We start from the raw sequence: 18,850 nt of genomic DNA on the forward strand, positions 1-18,850 counted from the left end.
GATAGAGAAGATCCAGAGGTGAGTGACCAGGATGGTTTCAGGTCTGGAGTGAACCTTGTGGGGATTGGTTGAAGAATTGTGGGTTGAAATTAAGAAATTAAATGGAAAATACGAAAAAATCAAATTGTGTGTATGTGTATTTGGTAGGGGAGTAATTCAGCATCTGTTTGATGATAGTTCCAAAGCAACTAAAGCAAGCATTGTAATTTAGACACACAGTTTGCCAAAGGATTTTTTGCAGGATTGATGCAGGGAAAATTTTTCAGAACAGGTCAGGGAAACTGAGAGGGTGTTGGAACTGGATTTTTTGCTTGGAGAGTGGTGGGTGAATGGAGTGGGTTGCCAGAGTCTGTTGTGGACGCCTTGACTGTGAATGAGCTCAAAGCAAAGTCAAGGCATCCACAATGAACTCTGGTGGCCTGTTTCACTCATATCATTTTCCAAGTGAGGATCTAGTTTTGACACCCTTGCCCAGTGTCCAGGGATGACCCCCTAGTTCTCCCACCACTGTGCAAATGGTGGATGGTGTTTGGCATGATGTGTAGAGGATCCTTCAATGAATCTGGGTACTTCTCGGAGTGGCCTGTAATAATAATAATATGAGAATTGAAGCATTAATATTTTCTGGTGAAGTAAATTTTCAAAAAACGAATGAACAGAAAATTAATCTGAATGTCAAAATAATACTTAATTGTAAACAATTTTTGTTGTTATTGTTGTTTGAAATATTTATGATACTTTTCCTTTTGATTAGTGCAGTTGAACAAGGGCATTTGGAAAACTAAATTCTGACTTTGGCTAGATAGCTTGAATATAAATAATTGTAAAATGGAATCTGATACTATCAGAAAGAAATTAAATGGAAAACACGAAAAAATCAAATTGTGTGTATGTGTATTTGGTAGGGGAGTAATTCAGCATCTGTTTGATGATAGTTCCAAAGCAACTAAAGCATGCATTGTAATTGAAAAAAAAAAGGATAAGGATAAAAGTCATGACAACAACAATTAGTGATAACAGAAGTTGAAAAAAAATAATAGATTTAAAAGTTCAACATTTGGTATGAGACAGAAAAACTGAGAAATCTGTGTGCAATTAGAATCTCATAAAAAATGTCAAATATTCAGATGTATGACTGTTCAAAATTCATGGCTGTCCCTATTTTTCAAAATGCTCGACTTATCATAATCTTCATGGAGAAATTTTCTTTATAATTTTTTAAATATTGAAAGAAAGTGAAATCTGTTATTAGAAATAAATGCAAAATGTTGGAGGTGCACTTCCTAATTCTCAAATTAGAAATCTTTCAGTGCCTTTTTTTTTTTTTTTTTTAACCTAAAACATTGGTTAGGACAGGGTTTCCCAAACTGTGTTTCTTGGAAAGTGAATAAGTGTTCCTTGAAAAATTATCAAAATTAATGAGCCTGGAATGGTTTTAAATGCTGTGACAAGTTCAATCATGTTCGAAAATCAGGTGCTCCTCATTTCGCATGTGGATTGTGCTGTTAAGGTAAGTGTGCACTTGCCTTGACTCAGCCACCTGTGATTGTCAACACCTCCAAGCACAAGTGAAGTACAGAGGTATCTATTCTAGGAAACGTGCGGTCACAAGCAAGGTCAATGTGATGCGCTGTGACCCAGCACACCTGTACTGTGCACTGTCGCATTTTTGCAATGCAATACAGCCTGCTTCAGCAACAGTGTGCACTTAACTTTACATTGAATATAACACCGCTGATACTTGACTCTAATCAAGGTGTTCTGTTAAAATTTCAGGATTTGTGAAGTACAGAGGTATCTATTCTAGGAAACGTGCGGTCACAAGCAAGATCAATGTGATGCGCTGTGACCCAGCACACCTGTAGTGTGCACTGTCGCATTTTTGCAATGCGATACAGCCTGCTTCAGCAACAATGTGCACTTAACTTTACATTGAATATAACACCTCTGATACTTGACTCTAATCAAGGTGTTCTGTTAAAATTTCAGGATTTGTGAAGTGTTTCATTGTAAGAAAAATTTGGGAAACGCTGGGTTAGGAAGTGAAATTAATGAATTTTTTCCCTGTTAAAATATTTATAAGATATTAAGATATGCAATTTAAACATATTCCTGCTCTTGCTAAAATAAAGAGCCAAAAGGCTTCAGTTCAGCAATGAAAAAATTATATAAGTAAAATGGATATTATATCCAGCATTATTTCAAAGCCAAACATAGAAACTATGAAAGTTTCGTAAAAAAATAAGTTGACCAGAGAGCTTACCAAAATACACTCACCAGCATTCACGAGTTACATTAGCACAGACTACTTAGAAAACATAGGCATCTATGTTTTCTTTATTTTAGTAAGTATTTTTACACACTGACCGAGAGTTCGCTTACGAAAATACACCTCTCCAACATTTCAAGTTCCTTAGTACTGAACAAGAGTTTTTGCTCTCAAGGTTTCTGCCTGGTATCTGAGGAGAACCAACAAGTTCGAAACAGCTGTCAGGCCAGTGAAACCTTATCAAAATGGACTAATAGAAAGCAAATATATAGATGCTTGGGTGGCACCTTTGTTTTCTAAGTAGTCCATGCTAAGGCAACTCATGAATGCCGGTGAGTGTATTCCCGTAAGCTCTCTGGTCAACTTATTTTTATGAAACTTTCATAATTTCTACATTTGGCTTTGAAATAATGCTGGATCTAATATCCACTTATATAATATTCCTGTTCTTTTAATATGAGAGTCATTCTGAAAGTAATGCCTGAAAGTACAGAGTGCATAGAATGCAAATGGCCTTGAAATATATCTAGTTTTGTTCTTTCATCTCTCTACTTCAGTATTATTGTGCATTACTGTGAACTCATGAGACATTGCATACAAAATGGATTGTTCTTTAGTTTCATGTTTGAAAACTCTTCCAAGGATTGTTTTCATTAATTACATTTTGGTAGTTAACTCAATGTACACTGGTGCCCAAAAATAATCTTCAGAAATATTAGAAAAATCTTCAGAGGTTGTAATCTTCAGAAGTAATGTTCATCTTTAGGGCAGCACTATTTCTAAAGATTACAACCTCAGATTCAGATGAATCAGCTTTTGGCAATTTGTATAACTGACAATTTTGAGTAGAAAGTGGGTGCACATTCAAATTTTCAAATCGCACCAGGGGGGCGGGGGACACATGGTAGTACTCATCAGGATAAAAGGCTGTGCTAAGCAAATTATGTTTGAAGGAAGTTCTTTTCATGAAGGAATAAATTTGCAACTTTTGATGTCTCAAAGACATTATCATTATCTAGATGATTTCAATTTGGGAAGAATTTTTGTAAGGCTTGAAGAAGCCTGCAGAATTACTGATAATGCCCGGAAGTTTGGAAGCTCACTTTGAAACATTGCCCAATGCCTATATCCAGGCATTGGGCAGTGTTTCAAACCAATGGAATGTGTTCCAGACTTTTGCTTCATGCTCCATGGTGAATGAGGGCAAAGACAGATTTTTTCTTATAACAGCAAAACGTATTGGCACACCATGTCAGGTTGCAAGCCAGCTTCAATCATGCACACGTATGCGGATATCTCGACATACTGTGGCAAGGCATCTGCAACAAGTAGACCTCTGTACCTGAAGGCCTGTAGTCTACATTTCCTTATCCACAGCTCATCGTTGAACACGTTTTCAGTGTCGTTGTGTCCATAAAAATTGGACAAGACACCAATGAGTTAATCTACCCTTTACAGATAAGAGTCACAAGGGACTATGACTGATGAATGATATTGCAACAAAGCTCTTCAATGTCATGTTCGACTGTTCTGTGGTGCTGTAGGCGAAGAATTTACTTTAATGGATGATAATGTCACACCCAATGCACACGAGCAGTGTATTAATCGAATTTATATTTGATTAATACACTGAATTAACTACATTAATATAGTAGTTAATTCAGTTTTTTTAATTTATTTTTTTAATTCGATTAATAACTGAATTAATACACTCGAAATTAACCGAGGATATTAATTGAATCGAGTGGCCAGCATGCTCCCCAGATCTCAATCTCATACATGTTTTGGATGCAATAGGGAGATGCATTGCTGATATTGAAATTCCCCTTCAGAAAACAAACAAGACCCTATCTTTGTTCCGAAGGAGGAGTGTATATGTTACATACTGACATGACTCTCTCTCTCTCTCTCTGCATAGTTTTCTGTAAGCACTGTACGTTACTTCCTTAGCTATGTCCTTAGGAAATAACTTTTGCCAGAAATGTATTGCAATATAATTTATACAAAATTTATAAAACATTTTTCGTGTAATATAATTTATTAGTATGCTGGCAATAAATTTATGTCCACATTTGACTGTAGTCATGAAAATGTTTTCATATACAGGTAAAAATGTAGTTTGTCCTTAGCTTTTGACCCCAGTGTAATTCACTCTTTATTTCAATTTCACTGGTCTCTACTTTACCAATTACATAGGTTTCCAACCCCAGTACTGTATATTTGGAAGCCTATAGTACATTTATTGGTATTCTGGATGGGCTAAAGATTTGGTAATCTTGATCTAGAGACCAAACACTGAATGTTTTCAAGCCACTTGAGCTCTCCAGGAAGCCATGTGAGAATTTTACACCAAGCACTTAAAATCAACCACCTCCTAATGACAGTGATAAACATCCATGCTGCATTGAGATTCAATTCTACAGCCTGTTGTAAAATGATGACCATTACCCAATCAGCCAATTAAATATAATGTATTAGTTATATTTATGTTATTATCAACTGTTAATAATAAAATTGATTAATTTTTATTAATATTTTAATATGTTCTTTTGTAGATATAACACATAGTGGTCAAGCACAAGCTGCTTTAGATCAACCATTAGAACTTAGACAAGCTGGTCCTCAAGTTGCCATAATACACCAGTTAGGCGATACACAACAATACAGAATAGTACTTGAGCAACAATTAGATCATCTGAGAAGAAGAAATGAACAGCTTGAAGCAGAACTAAGTCATAGTCGATCACAGATTCAAGAACTATCAGTGAGATTACAAGAAAATCAGGTCTGAATGTTAATAATTTTAGTACTAAGATAGTGTTTGACTTTGTCTTGTTTGAAGGAGTGCTAAAACAAGTATTATGAGCAAAATGCTCTTTATTTGCTTTTTTTTTTTGTGAAACGCATCTTTAACACTTCAGCTGAGAAGCAGACATCAGAATGTCAGAAACTATATTTGGTTTATAAAAATCACATAAATGCTGTTTGATCCAGCATGTCGTCAACATTGGCCATGTGCTTCTCTGGGCAAATAGTAAATTTTAATATCAAAGCATCTTCATATGTAAATCTTTATTTTAAAAAATGCTCTCTTATTCTTGTTTGCAACTCATTTGTGGATACATTACTAGTCTTTGCATGGTAACAACTGATTCTAAAAACTTTACATTCTGGAAATAGGTCTCTCCTAAGTCCAAATTTCTAGTTAATTTGAAGTTCAAAAGACTGAAAATTATCAGATTGAAATTAAATAAATTTGATATTAAACTGGAACCTTATCATCGTCATCATCATCAAATTCCTGTCATGTACCCTCAAGGGGTGTACAGGATATGATAGTACTACATGAAAAAAATTACATCATTATTAATTTCCTATCTTCAATTTTCCTCCAAATCAGTCTGTTACTTGTCAAGACTCCAACATTATCAGATCTTATATTTCTATCGTCTAAAGCACTTTGTACTGTATCAATCCACCTATATCTTGTTCTTCCTCTGGGTCGTTTTGCTGCCAACCTGGCAGAGAACACTTGTTTTGCTAATCTTTCCTCGCCCATTCTGTTTAAGTGACCATACCACCTGAGATTAGCTCTGCTAACGCATTCCTGGATGCTGACAATGTCAAGTTCTTTCCTAATATCCTCGTTTTTAATATGATATTCCCATTGATGCCATCTGTTCACGCCTATAATCTTTCTCAGGACTCTCATATATGTGGTCTCTAGTCTTTGGTCAAGTGTTTTACTTCTGACCCAGCTCTCAGATCCATAAGTTAAAACTGGTTTGAACACTGTCTTGTATACAGCTAATTTAGTTCCGACTAATTTCTCTCTTATTCCATATGAATTCATTCAACTGACTTCCCACCATACCAGCTTTGCTGATTCTGTTGTCTATTTCTATATTTAATTTACCGTCTTCAGTAAAAATCGTGCCTAAATAGCTGAATTGTTTTACTTGTTCCACAGGTTCTCCATTCACAACACAGTTGACATTTTCAATGATTCTGCCTATTTTCATTGTCTTTGTCTTTTTATTGCTGACCTTCATACCATATCTATTACAACAGCTATTCAATTTAGTCAGAGAATCTTGCAGACTTATAGCAGATTTATTTAGAAGTATAACATCATCCGCATAAAGCAAAGAGCTGACATTAACATCTCCAATTTTGACATCATGCTTAATACCACTTTCCTTCATAATGTGATCCAAATAGATAATGAATAACAGAGGGGATAATATACATCCTTGTCTCACACCAGATCTAACATTAAACCATCTTCCTGTACTTCCTTCAATTCTAACTGCTGACTTACAACTCAAATAAAGACTAAGTATTGCTTGATATAATGCTCCATTGACACCATATAACTGCAACGTATTGAATAGCTTCTCTCTTGGCACCTTGTCATATGCCTTTTCCAGATCAACAAAACTTAAATACAGATCTTTGTTATATTCCCATGCTTTCTCGACTATTTGTCGTAAAGTGAAGATCTGAACCTGACAGCCTCTATTTGGCCTGAATCCATCTTGTTCTTCACCAAGCTTTTCTTCCACAATTCTTCTCAACCGTTTCTCAAGTATACTTGCATAGATCTTGCCAGGAACACTCAGTAGGGAAATACCTCTGTAATTCTCACATTCAGTTTTATTTCCCTTTTTATATATGGGTACTATGAGAGCTCTACTCCAATCATCGGGAATTCGTCCCTCTGTCCAGGCTTTCTGAACTATGCAGTGCAGCCACTGTAAGACTATTATACCACTATACTTCAGCATTTCTGGTCGAATATCATCTACTCCTGCTGCCTTTCCACATTTCAAGCCTTTGATGGCTTTTTCTACTTCTAGTATGGATATGTATTCCTGACTGCATGCCTGGTCAGTGTTTTTTACCACTGTGCTGTCATCGCTGCTTGTTTCATTTAGCAGTTTTTCAAAGTAATTACTCCATACTTCAAGGATATCTTTTTCTCCCGTTTTCATGTCACCTTTATCATCTCTAATTCCTTTTACAGCACTCTTTCCTCCATTCTTAAGCTTCTTCAACAACCTCCAGAATATTTTGTCACCTTCTTGATATTTATTTTCTATATTCTTGCAAAAGTCTTCCCATGACTTTTGTTTAGCTAGTTTTACACAGTGTTTAGCATTCTCGCATTTGTCTCTATATTCTCTAAGAGCACAAGCTGAGTTATTTGACAGGAACTTTTGGTATGCTTTCTTCTTTTCCTTCACTGCCTCTTTAACTTCCTGTGTCCACCAGGGAGTTCTGATTTTTTTATCTTTACAGATAACCTCACCACATGCCTCTCTGGCAGAATCAATCAATGTTTTCTTCAGAGTTTGCCACTGAATCTCCAAGGTTTGATTCCTGTTCTCAAACTCTTTCATTTTTTCTTCAATAATCTTTGTGTATTTTAGCCTACAGTTCACATCTGAGAGCTGGCCAACTTTTATTCGCTTTAAAACTTTCTTACATGTTATTCTTTTCAATATAAAATTCAATTTTATCCTGCTCAAGACTAAATAATGATCACTTCCAATTTCAAGTCCTCTGTACACTCTGGTGTCCTGCACCAGGGAGAAAACATCACTATCAACAATAACATAGTCAATGAGACTTTTCTTATTCCTAGCCTCTTCTCTCCATGTGAATTTGTGCACATTTTTATGTTGGAACATGGTGTTAGTAATAACCAGTCCATGTCCTGAGCAGAAATCCAACAGATATTTGCCATTATTATTAGCTTTGCTCTTTTCTCCAAATTTTCCCAAAATATTTTTGTATGTCTTAATTCCTCCACTTCTCCCTTAGTAGAACTTTCTGTGGGACCACAGGCACAAATAAGTCTCATTGTCCAGTTCCCCATTCTCATATTTGCCCACATTACTCTACTTGAGACTGACTGCCATTCAAGAAGATTAGCCTCGTATTTTGTGTTGAATACTATGGCTACTCCTTCTTTTACTTGATTATCATTGCCTGAATATAACATTTTGTATTTATTGCTCAGAAAGATCTCACCAGTTTTGGTCTTTTTTGTTTCAGTCACCCCTATTATGTCGATCTGGTACTTATCTAATTCCTCAGCTAGCTCCATTTCTTTGCCATTCAGGCTTCTTACGTTGATAGTACCGGGCGACCCCCCAGCCGGCATGAAATTTTGTCATGTTGTACCATCATTCTATATTTTGGTTTAATCAATAAGAATACAATTTGGTCAGCTAAATCCCAAATTGCCAACTGGAACTTTATATTGGCTTTATTAGTTGACCAGAGATTTTTTGAAAAATGTATACAATTGTCTACAAGTTTCACCAGTGGTTCTGTCTGGCTTCTTCAGGACATGTGTAACGGTACATGGAACTCAACATTCGCTTGTAAAAAAAGAATGGAGAAACACTTTGAAATTAATTAAACCAACGCGTAATATCATAAGAATGGAACATGATGTATCAGTCATTGTTTTTTGAGCGCATTATATAGTGTTTAGCAAAATGAAATTCTGGTAAGCTGAGCGAACTTATTAGGCTTTTCCAGATGTCTTTCAGAATCATACCTTGATTTCTGTTTAGATTTTCTCCAAAGTGGATTATAACGGCAACTTCTTTGAAATTTCTACATCCAAGATCATCTTCTATATAGTGCATGGAGCTTTTATCCCAATCGATGGTGTGGTTAGTGATCAAGAAATAACGATCGTGAAATATCTGTTCTGTTGTTGTTCAAGTGTCCTACATGTTCTTTTTTTTTTTTGAATTTCCTGGCTTCTTGATTTACTTTATGTAATTTAATCCACAGGAACATGGAATGTTGTATACACCTGCATATTTGAGGAAGGTATTAATGTCCTTTGGTGATCTTAAAATATGGCATATTGTCTTGACTGGTTTAAGAGAGACTCAGACATTGAAGGACTTAAGGAGTTTGGCAATTTTTGTTGACAGTGAGCCTGCATAAGAGATGACGATGGACGATGTATATTGCGTGACAGAAGGTTGCTGTTGTGGAGGGTTTCTATATAGAATCTTTTTGATTATATTTTCTGGGTAACCGTTGTTTACCAGGGTCTGAGATATGTGAGTGACTTCATCAAGATCTTTTTTCTTCTGAAATAATGTTGGTCACTCTATTCTTAAGCATATGAATTATGCTGAGTTTCTGTGCAATATGGTAAATCGATTTGAAGTGCAGGTAACATCCTGTGTGTGTGTGTGTATGTGTGTGTTGGTTTACGGTAGATTGTGAGCTTGATTTGTCCATCCTCTTGTTTCTTGATTAGTGTATCTAGAAAGGGCAATTGACTATTCTTTTCAAGCTCTAATGTGAACTGTATTTTTTGGTGGAAGGAATTTATTTTTGTAAGAAATTCAAATAGGGTTATTTCTGTGCCTCTCCAAATTATGAAAACATCATCTACATATCTCCACAAAACCAATGGCTTTGGGTTTAATTTGGAAAGGATATCAGCTTCTAGTTTTTCCATTAACAGATCAGTGCACAGAGGTAATAAGGGACTGCCCATGGCTAAGCCATCAACTTGTTTGTATATTGTGTCATTCACTTTGAAATAATTTGATTTGAGGCAGTGATGAAAAAGCTGAGCTGTGTTGGATAGAGATTGTCCAGAATATTGATAACTTCTTCAACTGGCACATTGGTAAATAAAGAAACCACGTCTAAGCTTGCAAGGATGTCTGTTTTTAAGAGGGAGATGCCTTTTAATTTTTCAGTGAAATGTTTAGAATTCTTTATGAAGGAATCAGATTCTTTTATACTTTCTTTCAGTAGATGGGCTAGATGGTTAGCCAATAGATATGTAGGAGAATTTCTTCCATTAATCATTGGGCAGGGCAGAACTCCAATTTTGTGCACTTTTGGGGCACCATATAAGTGTGGCGTCAGTTAGTGTAGAGATTTCAGACTTCGTTGTAAGTCTAAAGACCAACTTGTTATATTCTGTAATAGATTATTAGTCTCTTTTTGATTTTTTAAAGTTGGTCTAACAGATAAGCTTAGGTGTTGATGGTTATTCATGACTTATTTTTCATGGTATTAACAACACCTCACACACTTTTACCACAAAGATGTTTTATTAACACTTATATTTCGCTGATTTTAAACTAAGCATCATCAGAGCACAACACACTCGTATACGCGACAGTGAGTGAGTGAAACAATATAATTGCAAAAGACAAAAGATCTAAAGTCGTATTTTTGGTGCCCTCTAACGGGGGAAAAAAAAAAAAAAAAAAGGCAGCTATCCAGGAGTTTTTCTTAGGATAACCGTCTCCCATATTTTTGGCAAATTAATGCAACCATATTTGTTAAGGTTGGGAGAATTCTTCAGAGCCATTGCTGACTCAAAAAAATAATCTTTCAGACCTATAACGCCTCCTAAATAGCACATTCGTTTTCCTCCATCTAATACTGTGTGAAGGAGTTTTCAAAGCATTGTCTGCGAGTCCCGACTTACCATAGTAATAGTAGCGAAAGTATCTTTCATTTTCTTCCAGGCGGATGTTCACTGATCTTTCTGTTTGCCCATAATAGGCCAAGTCACAGTCACAAGGAACTTCATACACTCCTTGGTGTGCTAAAGGGTAAAGTTTATCCTTAGGCGAGCAGATCAGAGTTGCCAGCTTGACATGAGGTTTGAAAGTGGTGCGAAGGCCATGTTTCAACAATACTTTGGCTATCTTTTCCGATGTACCTCTGATATAGGGAATAGAAAGGGTCATGTTGTATTCTTGTGTATTAGGGGAGGGCAGATTAATGGGCCTATGTAGTATTTTATCTATTTTGTAGGGATTGTAGCTGTTGGCTTAGAACGTATGGTGTAGGTATTGGAGTTCAGTGGTCAGAGCTGTATCGTTAGAACAAATGGCTCTGGCTCTGTGTGTAAGTGTTTTTAAAATGCCGTACTGTTGGACTGGATGATGATGTGATTGTTTATGTAGGTATCTTCCTGTGTGTGTAGGCTTTCTGTAAATAGAAACAGATAGTGATCCATCTGAAAGGCAGGTAACTAACGTGTCAAGAAATGGTAAACAGTTATTTGATTCTTTTTCTACTGTGAAGTGAATTTTGGGGTGTTGGCTGTTTAGGTAGGTGACAAAAGCATCCAAAGTGTCTTGTCCATGAGGCCAGATGGCAAACACATCATCTACATAGCGTAACCACACTTGTGGCTTGTATGTAGCTGTGGTAAGTACTTTGTTTTCAACGTGTTCCATGTAAAACTGTAACGTGCGACTAGATATAGCAAGTATTCTAAACAAGGCTAAGCCTCCAAAAAGCAATATGCCACGTAAGCAAATAACTGCCCTAAAAAAGTTATGTAATAATAAAATATTATTATTACAAAAGCCAATAAAGGAAATGCAAGTTATCATGAATCAAGAAGAGTATAACAGAAAAATGCAAGATCTCATATGTGACAGTTCCACATATCAAATTATACATTGAGACCCCATGATGTCTCAAAAGAAAAAAGTCCGAAAATTACTGAAAAAAGTGACATCATGGCCCAAAGAAATCATCAGGAAAATAAAACCAATTCATGTTAAACCACCCCGTATTTATAGATTACCAAAAATCCATAAAACTAATATCCCCCTGCACCCCATAGTCGATAGCATGGATAGTCCCACATATAAACTGGCCCAGCATTTAGCCAAGTCGCTTGCCCCCCCCCCCCCCTACTGACAACTCCTCTACTTTTGTAAAAAATTCAGTCCATTTCAAAACACTGGTTAAAAATCTAATCCTAAAAGATTCAGACAATGGTTAGTTTCGATGTCACCTCCTTATTTACCAATGTACCACTTATAGACACTCTTGATTTAATTAAGTCTAAATTTTCCCCGGATATTTTTGAATTATTTCAATTTACCATGAATGCAGGTTACTTTACATGGGGAGGAAAATTCTACAAACAGATTAATGGTACTGCTATGGGTTCCCCTCCTCTCTCCCCTGTTAGCAAATTTTTACATGGAACACTTTGAAAACAAAGTACTTACCACAGCTAAATACAAGCCACAAGTGTGGTTATGCTATGTAGATGGTGTTTGCCATCTGGTCCCATGGACAAGACACTTTGGATACTTTTGTCACCTACCTAAACAGCCAACACCCTAAAATTACTTCACAGTAGAAAAAAGAATCAAATACCTGTTTACCATTTCTTGACACATTAGTTATCTGCCTTTCAGATGGATCACTATCTTTTTCTATTTACAGAAAGCCTACACACACAGGAACATACCTACATAAACAATCACATCATCATCCAGTCCAATAGTACGGCATTTTAAAAACACTTACACACAGAGCCAGAGCCATTTGTTGTAACGATACAGCTCTGACCACTGAATTCCAATACCTGCACCATACGTTCTTAGCCAATGGCTACAATCCCTACAAAATAGATAAAATACTACATAGGCCCATTAATCTGCCCAAGAATTACACAAGAATACAACATGACCATTTCTATTCCCTATATCAGAGGTACATCGGAAAAGATAGCCAAAGTATTGTTGAAACATGGCCTTCGCACCACTTTCAAACCTCATGTCAAGCTGGCAACTCTGATCCGCTCGCCTAAGGATAAATTTCACCCTTTAGCACACCCAGGAGTGTATGAAGTTCCTTGTGACTGTGACTTGGCCTATTATGGGCAGACAGGAAGATCAGTGAACCTGGAAGGTTCATTGATCTTCCTTTCATGTTCTTCCAGTGAGCCTGGAAGAACATGAAAGATACTTTCGCTGCTATTACTATGGCAAGTCGGGACTGGCAGACAATGCTTTGAACACTCCTTCACACAGGATTAGATGAAGGAAAACGAATGTGCTATTTAGGAGGCGTTATAGATCTGAAAGATTATTTTTTGAGTCAGCAATGGCTTTGAAGAATTCTCCCAACCTTAACAAATATGGTTGCATTAATTTGCCAAAAATATGGGAGACGGTTATCCTACGAAAAACTCCTGGATAGCTGCTGCCCCCCCCCCCCTTAGAAGGCACCAAAAATAGGACTTTAGATCTTGTGTCTTTTGCAATTATATTGTTTCACTCACACACTGTCACGTATACAAGTGTTTGTGCTCTGATGATGCTGAGCTGAAAATCAGTGAAATATAAGCGTTAATAAAACATCTTTGTGATAAAAGTGTGCGAGGTGTTGTTAATACCGTGAAAAATAAGTCGTTTTTAAAGTTGGATCGAAATCTAATAAGCAATAGGTTGACGTGTCTGAAACTAACCCTGTGATCTTTGAATGACACAATATACAAACAATTTGATGGCTTAGCCATGGGCAGTCCCTTAGCACGTTCCTGCACTGATCTGTTCATGGAAAAACTAGAAGCTCACATCCTTTCCAAATTAAACCCAAAACCATTGGTTTGATGGAGATATGTAGATGATGTTTTCATAATTTGAAGAGGCACAGAAACAATCTTATTTGAATTTCTTACAAAAATAAATTCCTTCCACCAAAAAATACAGTTCACACTAGAGTTTGAAAAGAATAGTCAATTGCCCTTTCTAGATACACTAATCAAGAAACAAGAGGATGGACAAATCAAGCTCACAATCTACTGTAAACCAACACACACACACACACACACACACACACTGGATGTTATCTGCACTTCAAATCGACTCACCATATTGCACAGAAACTCAGCATAATTCATATGCTTAAGAATAGAGTGACCAACATTATCTCAGAAGAAAAAGATCTCCTTGATTAACTCATTCACATATCTCAGATGCTGGTAAACAGCAGTTACCCAGAAAATATAATCAAAAAGATTCTTCATAGAAACCTCCACAACAGCAACCTTCTGTCACGCAATATACATCGTCATCCCTTATACAGGCTCAGTGTCAACAAAAATTGCTAAACTCCTTAAGTCCTTCAATGTCAGAGTTGCTCTTAAACCAGTCAAGACAATATGCCATATTTTAAGATCACCAAAGGACATTAATGCCTTCTTCAAATACGCAGATGTGTACAACATTTCATGTTCCTGTGGATTAAATTACATAGGGTGAACATCGAGAAGCCTAGAAATTCAAAAAAAAAGAGCATGTAGGATACGTGAGCAAGCAACAACAGAACAGATACTTTAGAATCGTCACTTCTTGATCACTAACCACACCATCGATTGGGATAAAAGCTCCATGCCCTATATAGAAGACGATTTTCGACGTAGAAACTTCAAAGAAGCTGCCATTGTACTCCGCTGTGCAGAAAATCTAAACAGAAATCAAGGTATGATTCTGAAAGACATCTCGAAAAGCCTAATAAGTTCGCTCAGCTTATCAGAATTTCTTTTCACTAAAAACTATATAATACACTCAAAAAAACAATGACTGATACACCACGTTCCATGTTTATGATGCTACGGGTTGGTTTAATTTATTTCAGTGTTACTCCATTCTTTTTTTACTAGCAAACTTTGAGTTCCATGTACCATTACACATGTTTTGAAGAAGCCAGACAGAACCGCTGGTGAAACTTGTAGACAATTGTATATATTTTTCAAAAAATCTCTGGTCAATTAATGAAGTCAATATAAAGTTCCAGTTTAATATTTAGTTAGTGACCCATACAGCATACAAATTAAATCAATTTGAATTATATGTATATTTATGTGAAGCTTTCTCTTCTTAGATTCCTCATAAAATCAAAAGAGCAGAGTGAATTTCTCCCAGAAAGCAATGTTTATGAAAACTCTCATGATCTACAATCTTTTTATCAAACCCACGTTCACATAACATTAGTTCAGCACAGGATCGGTTTAAAAACTTGCCCTTATTTGTCCTTCTAATAAATTACTCCCCCTCCCTCTGAAAAAAATTTATTTGCATCTTGCAGTTGATGCTGATGGCAAATTTTGAAGCCTTTATACTGATTTGCATAATTATGATTTACATGGATACTAAGAGATTATGAAAAATGCAACTTTTTAGACTTGAGATTCCATGATCTCAGAGGAATTTTTCCTGGTTTCTGAATCAACTGTTTGATGCAAGCCAGTGAAATCTTAAATCAGTAATAAAAGGAAAAATCTTGACTACCGCTTCAAAGTTTATTGTTTTTTAAATAGTGCAATACAATCAACTCTTGCATAAGATTTATATTCTCATGAGCTCATTACTTTTGAAATTTTCTGAGTTTCAAAACATTGTTTGCCATGATATTTATTGTTTTTTCTATTATTAATATTAATTGACCAATGCTATTTTACTGCTATCAGCAGAATACTAATTATTCAGTGTGTAAAAGAAAACATATTAATTTTGAGTAAATCTCTTACCTTGTTATTTGTCATTTTAAACAGAAAAATGACTAAATCGTTAGTCATTTTCTTAGTCATCTGATGTGTAATGGATAAGAAGACTACCATTCAAAAATGTGTGGAAAGCTTATGTGTTAATTTATTGTCACGGTATTGATTACAACACAGAATGATAAGAAAATAATTAATATTTATTAACTTATTAGCTGATATTTCGATGGTATTATATCCAGCATCTTCAGAGCACAAGAACAGTTTTTCACAGTACATGAAACAACAGTTTGGTATAACAGTGGGACTAGTTTAAAAAAATTGTAACGGACAACATAAGGAACTAAAGTCCTAAATTAGGCACCATCTATGTTAGGTAAGAGAGAAAACAAATATTAATCATTCTTATGATTCATGTTTTAAATGTAGTTACTAGTCTTTCTCTCTGATTATGTCCATGTAAAGTTTAATTGAAATATATTGGAATATTTGAATAAAAATTAGTCCCACTGTTATACAGGGTGTTCGTGATAAATTTGACATATTTATAATTAATTATATTTTTCCGTAAGTTACATGTATTAACACACACTTCTCTTCATTTAAAAGTTTGGACCCTTCTTCATTCATATACAAGATGTCAGAAAGGATGGATAGCTGGAACCCGCCTGAATCATGGAAGAGAATAACTTGTATCATGATGATTCGTGCCCACCATCAAAATAAGGATATTACGACTGCTGCCCAATGCTCCCTGAATACAGTAAAAACAATCAGGCATGAACTAGAGACTTGCAATGGTGACTACGAGGATGTAGCAAGAAGAAAGATCCCTAGCAGACGATCTGATTGCGTTCGTACAGCAGAATTCCTCGCAAATCTGCAGGAACAGGTGTTGAAGAACCCTGGCATTGGAATTCGGGCTTTGTTCGTGGAGTTGCTAACTGTAGTCAAGCCCTGGATAACAAGGGTAGCCAATGGTAGGCCGTATGTATGGCAGCAGGATTCGGCCCCTTGCCACACCTCTGGGAAAAGTCAAAAATGGTTGTCTGAAAATTTCTACGACTTCACCAGTCCAAATGTTTGGCCTCCAAACTCCCCAGACCTTAACCCCATGGATTATTTTGTATGGGGCGCAGTTGAAAAAGACACCAATCGCACTTCCAGTAATACAAAAGCCCAGTTAATGGATAAAATTAAAACAGTTTTTGCGGCCCTTCCCAGGGAGACTGTAGCATCAGCTTGTTCGAGGTTCCGAAGCAGAATTGAAGCTGTGATCGATGCTAATGGTGGTTATTTTGAGTAAATCTTGTTGATAGTATTGTAATTAACTCTGCCTGTAATGTTTTTTTGTCAATTCATTAAATTTAATAGATACAAAGAAGATTTTCTTTTTCCTTACGAAACTGTCAAATTTATCCCGAACACCCTGTATATGTACGTGGGTGATCTGAAAAGTTCTCAGCCTCGATCATAGATGGCAACACTATCGGCAAGATTTTTTTTTTTCTAAGTTGGTTCATCTATCATAAGCATCAATGTGAAATTGCAAGTCATTCTATAACATATTTTTTTTTATACAGCTGTCTGAATCAAAAGTATTGTCTGTATCACAATGGATAAAATTGAGTATCATGCGGTTATAAAATTCTTTCTAAAAGAAGGTTTAACACCAAAAGAAATTCATCGAAGTTCATGGGCACTCTTCTCCTTCACTTTCGACAATTAAGGAATGGGCTGCCAAATTTAAACATGGCTGTACCATCGTCGAAGATGATCCATGTGAAGGATGTCCAAAAAGTGTAACAACACCATAAATCATTGATTAAGTGCACGATATGGTATTGGATGACCGACAAGTCAAAGTGCATGAAGTTGCTGAGACTATAGGTATTTCAAAAGAATGTGTAGGATATATTTTGCATGAAAAATTGCAAATAGGCATTGCATAAAAATTGCAAATGGGCATATTTTGCATGAAGAATTGCGCAAGATGGGTGCTGCGCTTGCTCACAGCAGATCAAAAATGCACTCGCATGAAAATCTCTGAACAGTGCTTGGAGCATTTTAACAAGAACAAAACTGATTTTGTGTGACGATTTATTACTATGGATGAGACTTGGATTCACCATTACACACCAGAATCCAAAACAGTGGACAGAAACTGGTTGCATCAGCAGGAAAGGTCATGGCATCAGTGTTTTTGGATGCTTAAGGCAGTTTGTTTATTAATTATCTTGAAAAGGGTAAAATAATAACTGGGGAATATTATTCCAATCTTTTAATTGAGACTAGAGGGAAAAATTTGTGAGAAAAGACCCAGTGTAAAGAAGTAAAAAATCATCTTTCATCAGGACAGTGCACCTGCCTACAAAGGTATTTTGGCAATGGAAAAGTTAAGGAATCTGCACTATGAATTGTTCGAATATCCACCCCATTCCCCAGATTTGGCTGTCTCTGACTTCTATCTCTTCCCAAAACTAAAACTCTTCCTTGCTGGTCAGCATTTTTCTTTGAATCAAGAGGTGATTGCAGCTGTAGAGGGGTATTTTGCAGATCTTACTGAGAATCACTACAGGATGGAATAATAGCTCTGGAGCATCGCTGGAATAAATGTCTTAAGGGAGATTATGTTGAAAAAAAAAAATTTTGAAATTATAAATTTGTTTTTTCATTGTTAAGCTGAGAACTTTTCAGCCCACCCTCGTGTGTGTGTGTGTGTGTGTGTAAGCTATAGAAGTTTTTAAATATTTCTTAAGTCATTTTTCTGCTGGAGTATGTGCATATTCTGTGATGTTCAAATATAAAATGATGGTTACTAATTTAATAAGCCAAAGGGCTATTTTACCGGCAAAATTGTTAATAGAAAGGGGGATAGTAAATCCCTTTATGTTTTTATAGCCGGGTACGAAACTCAGATTGATATCCATCGAAATCCATAGAGTTTCATGCCGAAAAAACTATCGGCGAAGCCCAAGTGTAAATGATCACTTGGGTAGTACAACACCAGGGCAACTCCATGCAAAGGTGGAGCAAGCTCCGTCACTAACTTTAATATTCTCTCATAATGTAAAACCCAGCTCCTAAGAGATGTATATATTGTTTTACATTATGAGAAGAGGTCACTACCCAGACCAGTTTCAACCTTTTTTGAGGTCTCATCAGCGAGTAGGTAGACCTGGAATATCAAGGTTTTAAGTGAACACGAACTTACATACCTCTGCTATAGAATTGCCAAAGTGGTGTACTTCTATATTAAT

At 36.1% G+C, this 18,850-nt stretch overlaps 1 protein-coding gene across 1 annotated transcript in view; it reads left to right on the forward strand.

The window, feature by feature from the left end:
* Nucleotides 1-18,850, forward strand: part of LOC150105837 (uncharacterized) — a 138,675-nt gene that overhangs the window by 63,263 nt on the left and 56,562 nt on the right. Inside the window, exon 5 of the mRNA XM_090393613.1 lies at nucleotides 4,825-5,054. Coding sequence (XP_090249739.1) covers nucleotides 4,825-5,054 — 230 coding nt within the window. The remainder of the gene's footprint in view (nucleotides 1-4,824; nucleotides 5,055-18,850) is intronic.

Source organism: Typopeltis vanoorti, chromosome 6, assembly GCF_054136105.1.
Source record: "Typopeltis vanoorti isolate ZY-2024b chromosome 6, IOZ_Tvanoo_1.0, whole genome shotgun sequence".
NCBI lineage: Eukaryota > Metazoa > Arthropoda > Arachnida > Uropygi > Thelyphonidae > Typopeltis > Typopeltis vanoorti.